The sequence below is a fragment of the Galeopterus variegatus genome, unplaced genomic scaffold (assembly GCF_000696425.1).
Source record: "Galeopterus variegatus unplaced genomic scaffold, G_variegatus-3.0.2 Scaffold15, whole genome shotgun sequence".
NCBI classification, from domain to species: domain Eukaryota; kingdom Metazoa; phylum Chordata; class Mammalia; order Dermoptera; family Cynocephalidae; genus Galeopterus; species Galeopterus variegatus.
Genome location: NW_007726126.1, coordinates 761,001 through 774,802, shown reverse-complemented (window position 1 = coordinate 774,802; position 13,802 = coordinate 761,001). Strand labels below are relative to the sequence as shown.

General features: G+C 51.3%; 3 protein-coding genes across 3 annotated transcripts in view; 1 reads left to right on the top strand and 2 right to left on the bottom strand.

Annotated features, from left to right (window-relative positions):
- The window catches only part of LOC103585270 (ubiquitin carboxyl-terminal hydrolase 35-like), a 2,414-nt gene extending 2,051 nt beyond the window's left edge, over window positions 1-363 (bottom strand). Inside the window, exons 1-2 of the mRNA XM_008566174.1 lie at window positions 317-363; window positions 9-144 (exon numbers count right to left, since the gene is read on the bottom strand). Of these exons, the coding sequence (XP_008564396.1) occupies window positions 9-144; window positions 317-363 (183 nt within the window). The remainder of the gene's footprint in view (window positions 1-8; window positions 145-316) is intronic.
- Window positions 1-6,494, bottom strand: part of LOC103585175 (ubiquitin carboxyl-terminal hydrolase 35-like) — a 22,137-nt gene extending 15,643 nt beyond the window's left edge. Inside the window, exon 1 of the mRNA XM_008566085.1 lies at window positions 6,157-6,494. The gene's annotated coding sequence lies outside the window, so the exon portion shown is untranslated. The remainder of the gene's footprint in view (window positions 1-6,156) is intronic.
- A 205-nt stretch (window positions 6,495-6,699) lies between these two features.
- The window catches only part of KCTD21 (potassium channel tetramerization domain containing 21), an 18,962-nt gene continuing 11,859 nt past the window's right edge, over window positions 6,700-13,802 (top strand). Inside the window, exon 1 of the mRNA XM_008566065.1 lies at window positions 6,700-6,734. The gene's annotated coding sequence lies outside the window, so the exon portion shown is untranslated. The remainder of the gene's footprint in view (window positions 6,735-13,802) is intronic.

The window sequence follows — 13,802 nt, the reverse complement described above, 5'->3', positions numbered from 1 at the left end:
CCCAGCGCCAGCAGCGCCAGGCACTGCTCCCGCTCCAGCGGCTGCCGGGCCGCCTCCAGCACGCGCCGCACCAGCCCCTGCTTCACGCTCACGGGGTACGACGACGTCACCACCGCCTCCAGGATCTTGTCCATGGCGGCCGCACTGCGGGGACAGGGAGCGGGTCACACGCTGCCCGACTGCTGCGGGGCTCGAGAGCCACGGTCCGGTTACCCGTGTGCCTCCCTAAGTGCTGAGGGTTTGGGCGAGCAAGTCCACCTTTCTGGGCCTCGGTTTTAACCCCTAAACCCGTGTGAAATGGGGGGAGGATACCTACCGCACCGGGAGGTCTCGGGATGCAGCAGAGCACAATAGCTGGCACATGGTAAGCCCAGGGAGTTGTAGCTATTGCTGCTGAGCGCCTTTAACTGCACAAAAGCAACCTGAACCTCCTCCCCACGCTCACCCCTTCGCCCTTCTCCCCAAGCCTCCCTGGTGACCCCACCCACTCTTGGGGCAGGTAGGAGCTGGCTCTAGAAGCTGCTGTCCAGAGTCTCCCCTAAGTCACGTCCTGTGGGGGAGAGTAGATGGGGCACACAAAAGCACCTCCAGACAGGACCGGCCTGGCTCCCTCCACACTTTATTCTTCCTCCCTCAACTCCTTGCCCTTTTCCAAATGACCTTCACCTCTGCAGACTCCACCCTGAGTGTGCTGCGCCTTTTGCCTGACACACCCTGTCTCCCGAGCACCCCCAGCACCACACTCACACAAGCAGGCATACTCCTACTGTCCTTCAAAGACTATCTAAAACACCTGTCCTCAGTGAGAACACCCCTGGTCCTCCAGACATGAATCCATCCCCTACCCTTGATTCCTACACTCACCTGCAGCCTCGTCCTCTATTACAGCTGGGATCACTTATTCCAGGCTGTACGGGTCCCAAGCCCTTTCTCTGAAGCAGAGCATCTCTTCTCTGTGCCCTGCCCCTGCCGCCCAGCCCAGCAGCCCTGCACACCTAGGGTCCTGCCTGCTTCTCCAGCAGCCGCTCGCTCAGGTCTCACTATACTCCCTCTGCCACCGGGCCTTTGTATATGCTCTTCCCTCCCCTCCTGGCTTGGTTAACCCTTCAGACCTCAGCTGAATCTCACTTCCTCAAGGGAGCTTTGCCTGACCTTCCTGTCTGGGTCAAATCCCTTAGTTAAAAAATTAGAACATCCTGTCCTTCTTTATATCACTTACCATGATTACTTCATTGGGATCAGCCTTTCCCACAACACTACGTATGGTTCCTGCCCTCCGGTTCTGTTCAGAACAGTGTTCCCAGCACTGAGCACAGTGCCTGGCACACGGAAGGCATGAGCTGGACGAGCGAATGCAGAGCACAGTGTCGCTACCTCCACCTTACCCTCGGCACAGTAGCCTTCCTTCTGCCCTTCCCCTCCCCCTCCCCCTGGGCTGTTCCTGGAAGCCTTCATCCCACGCTGACCCACTCTGACTCCTGATTCTCCTACTGGTTCGCAGGGGTCCAGTTTGCTCTCTTAATACTCAACTCTCAGCTCCCCCCCTCCCCCTCCCCCTGGGCTGTTCCTGGAAGCCTTCATCCCACGCTGACCCACTCTGACTTCTGATTCTCCTACTGGTTCGCAGGGGTCCAGTTTGCTCTCTTAATACTCAACTCTCAGCTCCTAGAAGGCAGGGCATTTCTTTACTTTTTCATATAATCCTTCTGGAGGCAGGACCCAATATAAGATGTGGCAGATAGTAGGTGTTCAACTAAACTTATTGGCTGAGTAAAAACTACTATATTTTGAGACCTGAAGCTGATTTGAAGACAAGCCAGAAATTGTGGATAATGGGCCAGAAAATTTTATTCAGAACCACAGATATTTTGGGACCCCAACTATGTGCCAGGCCGCATGGAAATGCTCCCTTCTCTGTCCAGTTCTTGGCTGTGACCAAACCTTCATTACCACATGTGTGGGCCCATTTGTTTAACTGTCTCTTTCACCAAGCTGTGAGCTCCTCAGGGCAGGGACCAGGGCTTATTTCTCTGTGGCTGGCATCGCCCATGCCTAGAGAGCACATTTACTGTGGTTGGAGGATCCAGCCATGGGACAGATCAGTGGTTCCCAAATGCTGCCCTGGCTGCCTCAGAATCACCTGGGCACTTGTTCAAATTTCACATGCCCAGGGTTCATCCTAAGCCTCCTGAACTAGGAAGCAGGGAATGGTGTGTTCGATTCTGCTTTTTTTACCCTTTGAGTGAGGTTCATCTGGGATGCATTTTAGTTCCCATAATGGTTACTTATGCTCTCTGAGCCTTTGTTTCCACCTTGCAGGGTTGTGAAGACAAAAATGAAGTCCTTAGCATGGTGCTGAGCACAAGGACATTCTCAGAAAATGTCAATTCCTGCTGCTGCTTTAGTCCCTGCCAGTCTGGTGGTGGAGAAGTGTCTGTAAAGAACACCAGTGCAAGGCATAATATCAAAAGGCCTTTAAAAGGGTCTTTACAAACTGGTCTCCCTACAGCCCTGTACACTCCTCTTTCCTAGGCAGTGCCTGTGGCAAGGCAGTTGCTGTGGTGAACCTCCCTCGCACGAACACAGTCCATCCTCCCAGAGGCCTGGGATGGCCCACCCCTGCCCTGTAGGCTGCCGGATTTAATATGCTTTCAACCCTGGAGGCCAAGAAATTCTGGTACTCAAGCAGTCAAGGAAAAACTCTAATCAATGGGGTACTGGCATCGTGTGTGGAGGAAGAGGGCATGGAGTCAGGCAGCCATGGAGTTCTGGGGCCAGGGAAGGCTCTGTAAGTGGAAAGAAAATCAGACTAGGAATGAGGGGTCCTGCATTCTGGGCCCAACTCACTGTGTGATGTAAACAAATCACATGCATGAGCTCCTTTTCTCTTCTGTAAAATGGGGATAAATGATATTAGATTGTGCCAAATGCAACTGAGTGATCAAATGCCACAATTTCACATCGTTCTACCTAATTCCACAGAAGGTGGCTTGTGCCTGGCAGCTGGGAGGTCAGCCAGGAGCTATTCCGTGAGGGCTCTCATCTCCAAGGCCAGTCCTGCAGCCTCTGCTCAGTATGCGGCTGGGCCACACCACACCAGCCCTGCCTACGTGCCCCCACTCCCAAGCAGGCAGTCTGAGGTCAGCTGTCACCATGGTCACCAACAAACCCACTCAATAACATCTTGGATGCATTCATTGCAAAAGGGTTTTAGAGGCTTCGCCCTCACCTGACTCCATCACAGGCCAGAGAAAGGAGGCAGGATGAGGTCTGCTATCCCTGTGGCTAGAATGGGGAAGCCGAGGCTCAGAGAGGGAGAGGGACATGGCCGTGGCAGGACAGGACTAGAACCTCCACTCTGCCTCCCTTGGGGAGGAAGAAGCAGACCACCAGCGTTCCTCGGGGGAGCCTGGGTTACCCCTAGGCCCCGGATAAGGAGACAGCCTGTCGACACTGGCTCTCACCCAAGGGACAGCTGTCCAATGCCACACGCAGCAGCAGCAAAGAGCAGCCATGGCTTCCTCTGAATAGCCTGCATCAAGGCATGAGACCCAGGTTCTCTGCTTCGGAATGACCAGATGACCTTGGGCGAGTCCCTGCCTGCCTCCTCAACCTTCTCACCTCGAAAATGGGGACCGTTCCAGGCCTGCCACTCCCAGGGTTGGGACAAAGTGGAAAACATGAGGGCTGGGGCAGTCATGAGTCTGTTCTAGGGCCACCTGGCACCAAGAAGAGAGACAGGCACTGTCAAGGGAAGGAGGCAAGGAGACAGGCACTGCTGATCTAGCTGAATCTACAAGGAACTTCCTCCATCAGCCCTCACTGCCAACTTAGTGCTTCCCTGACTCCCCTGAGCTCCAGGCCGACCCAAGATCAGCTCCCCTTTACTTCCTGCCTGAATAGTGCAGTGGCCTCCTGACGCATCTCCTCATTCCCTCCCTCAGCCCGTCCTCCAACAGTGGCATGCATCCTGGAGGAGAAGAGAGTCCAGGCTCTGAATCCAGCCCAGCCACTACTCTCCATGGTAGCCACGGCCATGGAGGTCGGTGCTCTTTCACCTCTGCGTCTCTGAACCCCAAAATGGAAATGACAGCCTGGAAGTCCCAGCAACACCCGGCATGCTTCAGGACACACAGTAAGCACACAGGAAAATCACAATCCCTCCCCCAGAAAGCCCAGATCCCTTTATCTGCCCCTCAGATGACCCTCAGCATTTCTGCTGTGTGTTGACAGATCTCTGCATGGTGGAGCCTGACTCATCTCCATCACCCCCAGAGCACCAGCGTGTGTATGTGTGTGTGTGTGCGTGTGTGTGTACACAACTCCAATGCTCAGCTCCACCTCCACACCCTGGGTCCCAGCTCAGGCTTCACCCATGCTCCCTCCGTGGTCTCTGCAACCCACTGCAACATCGGCCAACTAACCTTACTACACCGTAGGCTCCACTCTGCCATGCCCCTTCTCAGAGGCTCCACAGCCCCTGCAGGATAAGGTCCTGACTCCTGGGCCTTCTGTGACACTAAGCTGATGTGGGGCAGGGGTGGGGATGAGCCTGACAATCACCGTTTGCTGGGGACTCCTTGGGAATTTGGGCAGAGGGCTTTTTTCTGACTGGCACTTTGCTGAGAAAGGGCCTCTCTCTACTCTCTCCTGGCAAATTCTGACTCATCCTTCGATGCCCATCTCACATGCCTCCTCCTCTGGGAAGCCTTTCCTTGTCCCTCCACAATTCATGTCGCTGAGCTCTGGCCTCCATGGCCCTCTAAGCTTCTTTCATCCCTCTGCAGTGTTGCTGGACTCTATGTCTATTACTGCCGCCAGGCTGGGACCTCCCTTGGCAGGAAGTAGGTCCAACCCCCTGTCTGTGCCCAGTGCAGGACCAAGCACAGAGGTGTCTGTAAAGGTGTGCTGAGCAACTGATGAGAGACAGTGAGAGCAAAAACCAAGGATGTGACTAGAAAAGTACCTTCCAGGGACTGGCCTAACCCTTGTCCAGTCACTGCCCCCTCCTCTGCCCAAGCCTGGTCTTGCATACCCATAATGCTGAGAATCTCAAACATCAGCCACGAAAGCCCCTACAGAGGTCACTGGACTGAACTGAGTGAGGCTTTCGCCATTCTGGAAACAACCAAAGCAGAAGAAAAAGCAAAAACAAAACAATGTTCCTGGTGAGCCCTCGGGCCAAAAGCTCACAGAATCTCATGGGACAGGAGCAGAGCGGCCCCTCTCAGCCCCTGCTCAGCACCCAACAGTTGAGGAGCTCATTTACTCTCCTCTCTGACCCTCACACCCAGCCTCCCTCTTTTGACTCCCCTGGGTGCCAGAGCTGCCTGGGGGTCACCAGCAAGCACCCTCCATCCCTGGCCCCTCAGGTTTCTGGGCAGCAGCATCTCCCTCTGTATTTTTTAACTGAACTTCTTGTACCCACGGCAGCCCTGGGAAGGAGCCCTTCACCCTACTCTGAACAGCCCTTGTCTGGGCCACCAAACTGTCTCCTGAAAAGAAAGAAAAAAAGGATTTTACCGGTAAAAAGCAATTGCTCTTTTACTAAAGAGGAATGGGGGTAGAGAAGGGAAGAAGGCAGAAGCAGCTATTCCCTCCTCAGGAACCCACCTCAGTCACCCATCCCTGCTGGGGGTCACCCCCCACAAACCTCTGATGGCCACGCCCCACTCCCACCCCCACCCCAGGCTACCTGGAAAGGAGAGAACCAAGGTGACACGTGGGGTCTCAGGTTTGAAAAGGCAGTTATAGGTGAAGTATTCTGGATTCAAGGATGCTGAGAACAGCAGAAGCCCATTCCAAGCAGTGGTGGCCTCTGGGCCCCCTAGTTTGTGTCCCAGCTTGGCCCCCCTCCTTGCCTCCACTTATTCCAGTGCATCTGCGCCCAGCCCACACCGGGCTGGGGCCGCCCTGGAAAGGCCAGAGAGCTTCATGGCACTGGGTGCCCTCAGTCCTGAGCGGGGCCGGAGTGGGATCACCTCGACATACAACTGATGGAGGAGGCTGAGGCCCAGAGAGGGGTACCTACGTGCCCAAGGTCACACAGCGAGGCCCAGTAGGCACCCAGACCTCCTGCCTCCCAGCCCCAGGAGGTTCAGGAAACGCTAGAGTGCAGACACCCCCAACCCACACACATGCACCCAGCCCGCTTACCTCCGGGACACCAGTGGGCCCTGCCTCAGAGCCGGCTCCTGGGCGGGGCTCTCAGGCCAGGCAAGACTAGGCTGGGCCGGGCTAGGTCAGGGCGGGTCCTCTGCTCCCCCTAGGGAGGGGACGCCCTCCGCAGGTCCCAGACGGCGGGGATGCTGCTTCCACTGCAAAGCCCAATCTTCCCACCCCGCTGTGCACAAGCCAATATACACCCGGGGAGCGGAGCAGCGGGGCTTCGGGTTGAAGCGGGGGAGGGGCAAGGTGCGGGAAACGGGGCGGAGCCGGAGCGGAGGCCACCCGGCGAGCCTCCACTCAGGCTGCGTCCCCTTTAAGGCCAGCCGGCCAGATCGCCGGCGGGGGCGGGGCGGGAAGCCGGACGGCCCACCGAAATGCCTTCTGGGAGATGAAGTCCGTGCTCTGCGCACCAAGCCGCAAAGAGCCCAGAGAAAACTACAAGTCCCAGAGAACAGCGCGCGGATCCCGGGCCACCACGCCCCTGGGCTGAGTCCCGGCCCTCCGCCCCCCTCGCAAAGCTGCGCTTGGCCGCCCTCGGAGGGGAGGCTGCAGAGAGCGGGCAGGAGGTGGGTGCGGCGCGGCGGGGGGCGAGGGGCTCCGGGACTACCGGTGAGGGCACGTGGTCCAATTTGGGCACTTGTCTTACCATGAGAGGTCATCTACCCCACCTCGCCGTTCTCATCTGTGAAATGGGGATGGCAACGCCTGTGGCTGCGGGGGAGGGGGCAGGTTTCAGGGAGAAAGGAGCCGAAGGGGGCCGAGCTACGAAAGAGGGCGGAGCTGGCGGGAGGAGCCAGAGTGGACGGCGATGGTAGGAAAAGCCCGGATAATGAGGGTCGGGACTGTGGGAGGGGCACACGTGGGGGTCGGAGAGGGTCTCTAGGGTTGGAGAGTGGGCGCCTAGAAAGACAGTGAGGAAAAGCTGGGTTGGATTGGATGGAGGGGCCGAAAAGCGTGGGGAGGGAGAGACGGAGTCAAAAATGATAGGGAATGACAGCGCTCTTGCGGTGTCGGCAAGGGGTTGCGCCGGTGGATGCGCGGAACACCTTCCTTATCTTGTCACTAGAAATAAAGAGCCTGTTCCTTGAGCTCAGTGCGTGACACACGTGATCTCATTGAACTCACACCCCGTTAAGAAAGGGCGTCACCGTATCTGTTTGCGGGTGAGAAACATGAGGCTCAGAGAAGTGAAGTGACTCGTCCAAAACCACTCAGGACTCCTTGCTTCAAAGACCCTGCTCTTTTTGCTGCACTCCAGGGAGGCGGAGGTTTAGTCTGCAGTGGGTGGTAGGGAAGGAACAAAAATGTTTTGACGTCCTGTCCTTAGCAGGTTATCTGACAGGTCCATTTGCTTCACCCCTTCCGAGTGCTGATCTGTAAAGCACCTTCCCTAGACTATTGTGAGGATGAAATGAGGAGATGGGTTTGGAAGCCCATTGTTTATAAATTATTGCTGGAAGGAGCAGGAAGACCACAGGAAGAGTGGTTGAAACGGGGTGCTCGTGCCTGAGGAAAACCACAAAATGAAGCCTAAGAGTGAGCAGAGAGCGTGGAGGAAAATTCTGGAAGAGGATCGGGGGATGGGAGTTGTTGGGGGTCGTTGGGGGTCGGCATCAAGTGAAAATGCTTTGCTGCCCAAGTAGAGAAGTCGTGCCAGATCCAGTGGCGTCCTTCCTCCAGCCCACCTTTTCCCTCCCCTACCCTAATGGGCAGCTCACTCCACAGTCCCTGTGTGTCGACTGAGTCTAGGAAACACCTTTTCTCTCCTGCCATGCGGGTTGTGGGCTTCTAAGAGATATGGACTGGGCAAGCTGGGGCTAAACATACAGCTGTTAGAGTCCCTGTGTGTCGACTGAGTCTAGGAAACACCTTTTCTCTCCTGCCACGCGGGTTGTGGGCTTCTAAGAGATATGGACTGGGCAAGCTGGGGCTAAACATACAGCTGTTAGGTGTGGGGAGGTGAAGGGCAGTGCCCCTACATAGTCTCCAGGGCTGTGAGCCAAAGAGTCCTTACCCTGGTGGGCTGACTGAGTAAGGGGGGAATGTTTCCTGTCACTCCGAGCATTGTCATCCTTGAAATTTATCCAACCATGCTGTGTTCATTCCCCTACACAGCCGGACCTGCATTTACTTCCAGGTAATCGCCTGGGCTTTGCCCCATGCCTTTGACCAAATTGAAAATTCAAGAGAGTATTTCAAAATAAAAAGTTTTTTAAATCCAGGAGAAGGATCCTACTGGCAGATGACAGTCAGTCTGGGGTGGGGAAAATGGGTTTGACTAAACTGGAAAAAATTTCTTGTGCTTCCCCTATACTTCCTGCTTCTAGGGATATAGAGAGGCGCAATCCCAGCCCCAACAGGGGGCCAGGCACCCATCTACTTAAGTAAAGTTGGCTGTGGTAAGGGGTGAGAATGAAATGCTCTGGACAAGCAGAGGAGGAAGGAATGAATTCCAGCTGAAGGGCCTGGCAAATGAATGGGATTTTCCTTTGCAGTTCAGGCAGAGGGGATGGCAGATGCCAAACTACAGAGGTAGAAGAGAGTTGGTCTGTGAAGTAGGGATATGATAGTGTCTACTTCATCTATGAGATTAAAAGAGATTAATGTTATGTTAATAATATGATAAATGTTAGCCATTATTACTGTTGTGGTGGTGGTGGTTTTGATCATCATCATCCGACCAGGAACTGGCCCAGGGCCACACAGCTAGTAAGTGGCAGAGCCTGATTCAAATTCTGGCCTAGGTGACTCCTAAGACTATGCACTGTGCTCAACTCCCCACAGCCTCTCTGGTTCTTTCTGTCCATCCTCAACATTTTTGAGGCCCAGAAGTGATCTCTCTTTGTGAACATTCTCAGTGAGCCACGACAGGAATTGCTTTCCTGCTGTAGTAGCAGAGACTCTGGGTTTAGAAGGAGGCGGGAAAAACAAGGCCTACACAGCCATCTTCTCCTGGCCTGGATCCCAGCTCAGAAGACAGGCAGGCCTAGTAGTGTGGTTTCTGTGGGTGGCGGGACTATCTAGAGAGCCCACCCCGGTTTAATTCTAGCTCCTCTACCACCTCTGGGCTATTTTAGCTTAGCCCTGGTTGGCTTCCTCACCCTCCAAAACTCAGCAACACTTGGGGAAGGAAATTATGAGCTTTTAATGCTTCTTACTTGCAGTGATAACACATCTGTCATTTTTGAGTCTGGCTATTTATTGGAGTCTTGCACTCCAAAGGGAACTTTACATCTATGGTCCTATGAGGGAAGTACAGCCCTTCACCTAGATGCACCAATTAGTACTTTGCCAGTTTTGCTCTTCTGTACACACACACACACACATACACTTTTTTTTTTTGCCAAACTATTTAAATATAAGTTACAGACATCTTAACACTTGACCCCTAAATTCTTCAGCATGTATCTCCTCATAATGACATTGTCCTACCAAAGAAAATAAGCAAGAAGTCACTATTAACCTAGTAAGTAGTTGATATTCAAATTTTTCCATTTGCCCAAAAATATCATCTATAGTTATTGGTTTTTTAAATCAGATAGTCTGGGGCCGGCCAGTGGCTCACTCGGGAGAGTGTGGTGCTGATAACACCAAGGCCACGGGTTCGGATCCTATGTAGGGATGGCCAGTTAGCTCACTGGGTGAGCGTGGTGCTGACAACACCAAGTCAAGGGTTAAGATCCCCTTACCGGTCATCTTTAAAAAAATAAAATAAAATAAATAAATAAATAAATAAATAAATCAGATAGTCAAATTCACATTTTGCTTTTGATTATCTCTTTAAGCAACTCATTTAATATAAAAAAAAAGTCCACCTGTTTAATATGTTTTCTGTGTTCATCAATGATTATTCAAGATAGTTTTTCTGTTGGTTTTTTTGGGGTTTTGGGGGGTAGTGCTGTGTACTTTTTATTGCATCGCATCAGGAGGCCTGTGATATCAGGTCCTGCTATCCATGAGTGCTGATTATTGGCTGAGATCATGACAGTCTGATCTCCACATTGTAAGGGTAAATTTTTCCTTTTGTAATTAATAAGTAATCTGTGGAATGATTCATTGAGATTGTTGGAATTCCGTGTACCTGATAACCTTTCACACCACGTCCACTGATGATCCTTGCCTGAATTGCAACATTGAGAGTTAAGAAATGGTGACTTTTGGGCTGGCTGGTTTGCTCATTTGGTTAAAGCACAGTGTTGTAACACCAAGGTTAAGAGTTCAAATCCCCATACTTGCCAGCTGCCCAAAACAAACAAAAAAGAAATGCTTATTTTCTAAATCTACCATTCCTTCTATATTTGTTAGCTGGTATTCTTTTTTATAGAATAACTTTTTCTTCTCCCTGTCTTTCTCACTTCCTCTCCCCATCCCCCCCTCTTTTATTTTTGGAGTAACATTGTGGACTCATGATTTAAAAAAAAAAAAAAATCATCCACTATCATCATTATTCTTTTGGTACTCAAATTATCTCAAAGTTGGCCAGTGGGAATCCCTTCAGGCCAGCTCCTGTGTTCTTTTGATATAAATAACCTTATTAATCTTTGATTCCTTCTTTGCTCTCTGGCAAGAGAAGTTTTAGGCTCACCTTGAACTTTTCCTGTTTAAGTCCTGGAATCATCAATTTCTCCAGGAAGCCCTGGTTTCTTTTTGTAGGAGATGACATTTGGAAAACAAGATCCAAGGCCAGATGTGCTCATTGCTACTGTGTGTCCTTTCTAGGCTCTGAGTGAACAGAGCTAGGAAATGACAGACAGGTAGGTAGATAATTATCATTATCTAGTAGGTTTATACTTGTTACTACAGCTGGTCCTCACAGGTGGCACAGAAGGGGTAAATTGCATGGGGAAGTTTTGTTTCATTATGGAGGTAAGGTAGCTCATTACGGAAGTAGGTGTTGACGTAGGAAAAGAAGAAATTGCCCAGAAAGAGCCCGAGCCTACTTCAGGGCCCCATGAGTAGCGAGGGTGTTGGCTTCTGTGGCTGCTGCTGAAGACCTAAACCGGAGAAGACACCAGGCTGCCTTCAGAGGACTGTTTCCCCTAAGGGTACCCAAATCTGGAACTTCCCAGAGGCCATGGTGAATGCACATGAAGTCCTGGGCACAGGATTCATCCTCTGAGTCTGGCTTAGGTTGTCTGTGAAATAAAGATGATGTGATCTGTCCTGCCTGGGCCCCAGAGCTGTTGTGAGACCAATGTACATTTACTTTTAAAAGTTATTAACAGTCTCTTCAATGCATTTATTATAAAATTCCTTCCCTTTTTTATTGTTTTAATACCACAGTTTGAAATGTAATTACCTTATAATCCGTTTTATACATTACACTAATATATCTCATTTTTTAATGTTTTTTCAAGTTATCACTCATCAGTTTTTCCAGGTTAAGATTTTAATTTTTTTTAATCTTTTGAGAAAAAATACTATTTGGGTTTGGATCAGGACAGCATAACAAGTATAATTTTAGAAGAGCAACTTTAGGGCCGGCCCGGTGGCGCACTGCTACAGTGCGCCGCTTGGGAGCGCGGTGGCGCTCCCGTCAGGGTTCGGATCCCACATACAGACCGGTTCCCGCTCACTGGCTGAGCAAGGTGTGGGCGCAGCACCGAGGGTTGCGATCCCGTTGCCGGTCCCAGTCCGGTACGGGCGCGACACTGAGGGTTGCGATCCGTTGCCGGACATGAAAAAAGCAAAAAAAAAAAAAAAAAAAGAAGAGCAACTTTAATATCTTTCCTCTTCCTCTCAGAAATATCATAGGTCTCTATTCAAATCCTATTTATGCTTCCTAATAAAATATCATAGCTTGTGTTACTGGATGGGATACAGACTTTGGAGAGAGATCTCACTTGGAATTCTGGCTCTGCCACTTCTAGCTCTCTGATCTTAAGCAGCTGTCTTCACTACTCTGGGCTTCAGTTTTCATATAATCCTAAAAATTGGGATGATATCCGGACCTACCTCACGGCATCAGAGTGGCATTTCAGTGAAGGAATCTACAGGAAAATGCCTCACATAGCTCAGGCCATGTCATTGGTGCTCAGGGAATGTTGATTCTCTGTCCCCTAGTCTTTATGTGGGTCAGAATCAAATTGAGGGCCGGCCCGTGGCTCACTCGGGAGAGTGTGGTGCATCAGCAAGGCCATGGGTTTGGATCCCATATAGGGATGGCCGGTTTGCTCACTGGGTGAGCGTGGTGCTGACAACACCAAGTCAAGGGTTAAGATCCCTTTACCGGTCAAAAAGAAAAAGAATCAAATTGAGATGGCATGTGTGAGAGCACCTGGTAAGAGGTAGGAGAGGAACAAGCGACAAACCTTCTCCAAGGGCCCCAGCAACTAAATGTCCAGAGAGGATTATAATTGTTCAGAGCATAGACTTTGCAGTTACACCGTCCAAGACTTGAATCCTGGCTCTGCCACTGCTTTGGGCAAGTTACCAAACCTCTCTGAGCCTCAGTTTCTCTTTGTAAAATGGAGGTGATACTTTCCTTGAGGCAGTTTTATGGGGTTTAAATGAGCTAATGTACATAATGTACTTAGTCCCTTTTTTGGTACGGAGTAAGTACTCATCCAGCGTGAACTGTTCCCCTCACAAGAACTTCAGGGACTGTAGGTGCCAGGACATAGTTTTAAAGTAGGGATCTCTAGAGCCATGTCTTGGCTGGCCTTCCTTATTGGACATCTCCTCTCAAAGATTTCTATTCTCGGTGTCACAATTAGAGGTTGCAACAAGGTGATTTTCAGTCCCAGACTGAATTGCCCTTCCCACAGTGCCAGGCTGGGCATCCTCTCATTTCAGCCACAACCCCAGGCCTCCAGGTGCCCTGGCCTCCCCTGCTGCATCAGTTGGTCTGAGGAACAGTGTGGCATAATTTTCTGGTTTGACCCCAGTGATTTTCTCAGGGAGGCCAAAGGGGCTGATCTTTTTCCTGGTTCTTTTTAAGTCAAGAGGTAGACTGGAACTTTAGATTTAACTTGGAAAGTCTCCTGCTGAAGAAAAATTATTCATTCAGACACAGCGGTGGGGTTTCTTTCACCTTCTTCCTGATCCAGTGTGCATTCCCATTCACCCTTTGACTCTGGCTTTTAAAAACCTGGCTTTTTGTGTTTTGCTGCTTCATCGTGAGACATGAGCTGCTGCTGAAGTAGAAAGGTTTAGACCTCTCAGTGGACTTGCCCAGTGTGACCTGTGGTGGGGCTGTGGGCCATACTAGGGTCCTGTCCCCCTGTCCTCAGAGGTGAATGGGTGGAGCCCCAGGCTGGCAATGGTCTACCCCACTCTGATCTGGACGGAATAAGGGGCTTACATTGCTCACATTGGGGCTCCGTGGTGGGAAGGGAAAATGAGCAGAGGTATTGGACTCAGACCTGGACTGAGAGCCCAGCTCCTCCACTGACAAGCTCTATAACCTTGAGCAGTCTCTTACCTTTTCTGAGCCTCAGTTTCCTCATCTGTAAAATGGAGAAGATAATAGTATTGGAGAGGACAAAATGGTTTCCCTGTACCCTTCTAGGTTCTTTGGCTGGGCTAGGAATTGATATAAAACAAACTAAAGGGAGAAAAAAACATTTTTTTTTTCCTTTTTGTCTTTTTTCGTGACTGGCAACGGATCGCAACCCTCAGTGTCGCGCCCGTAC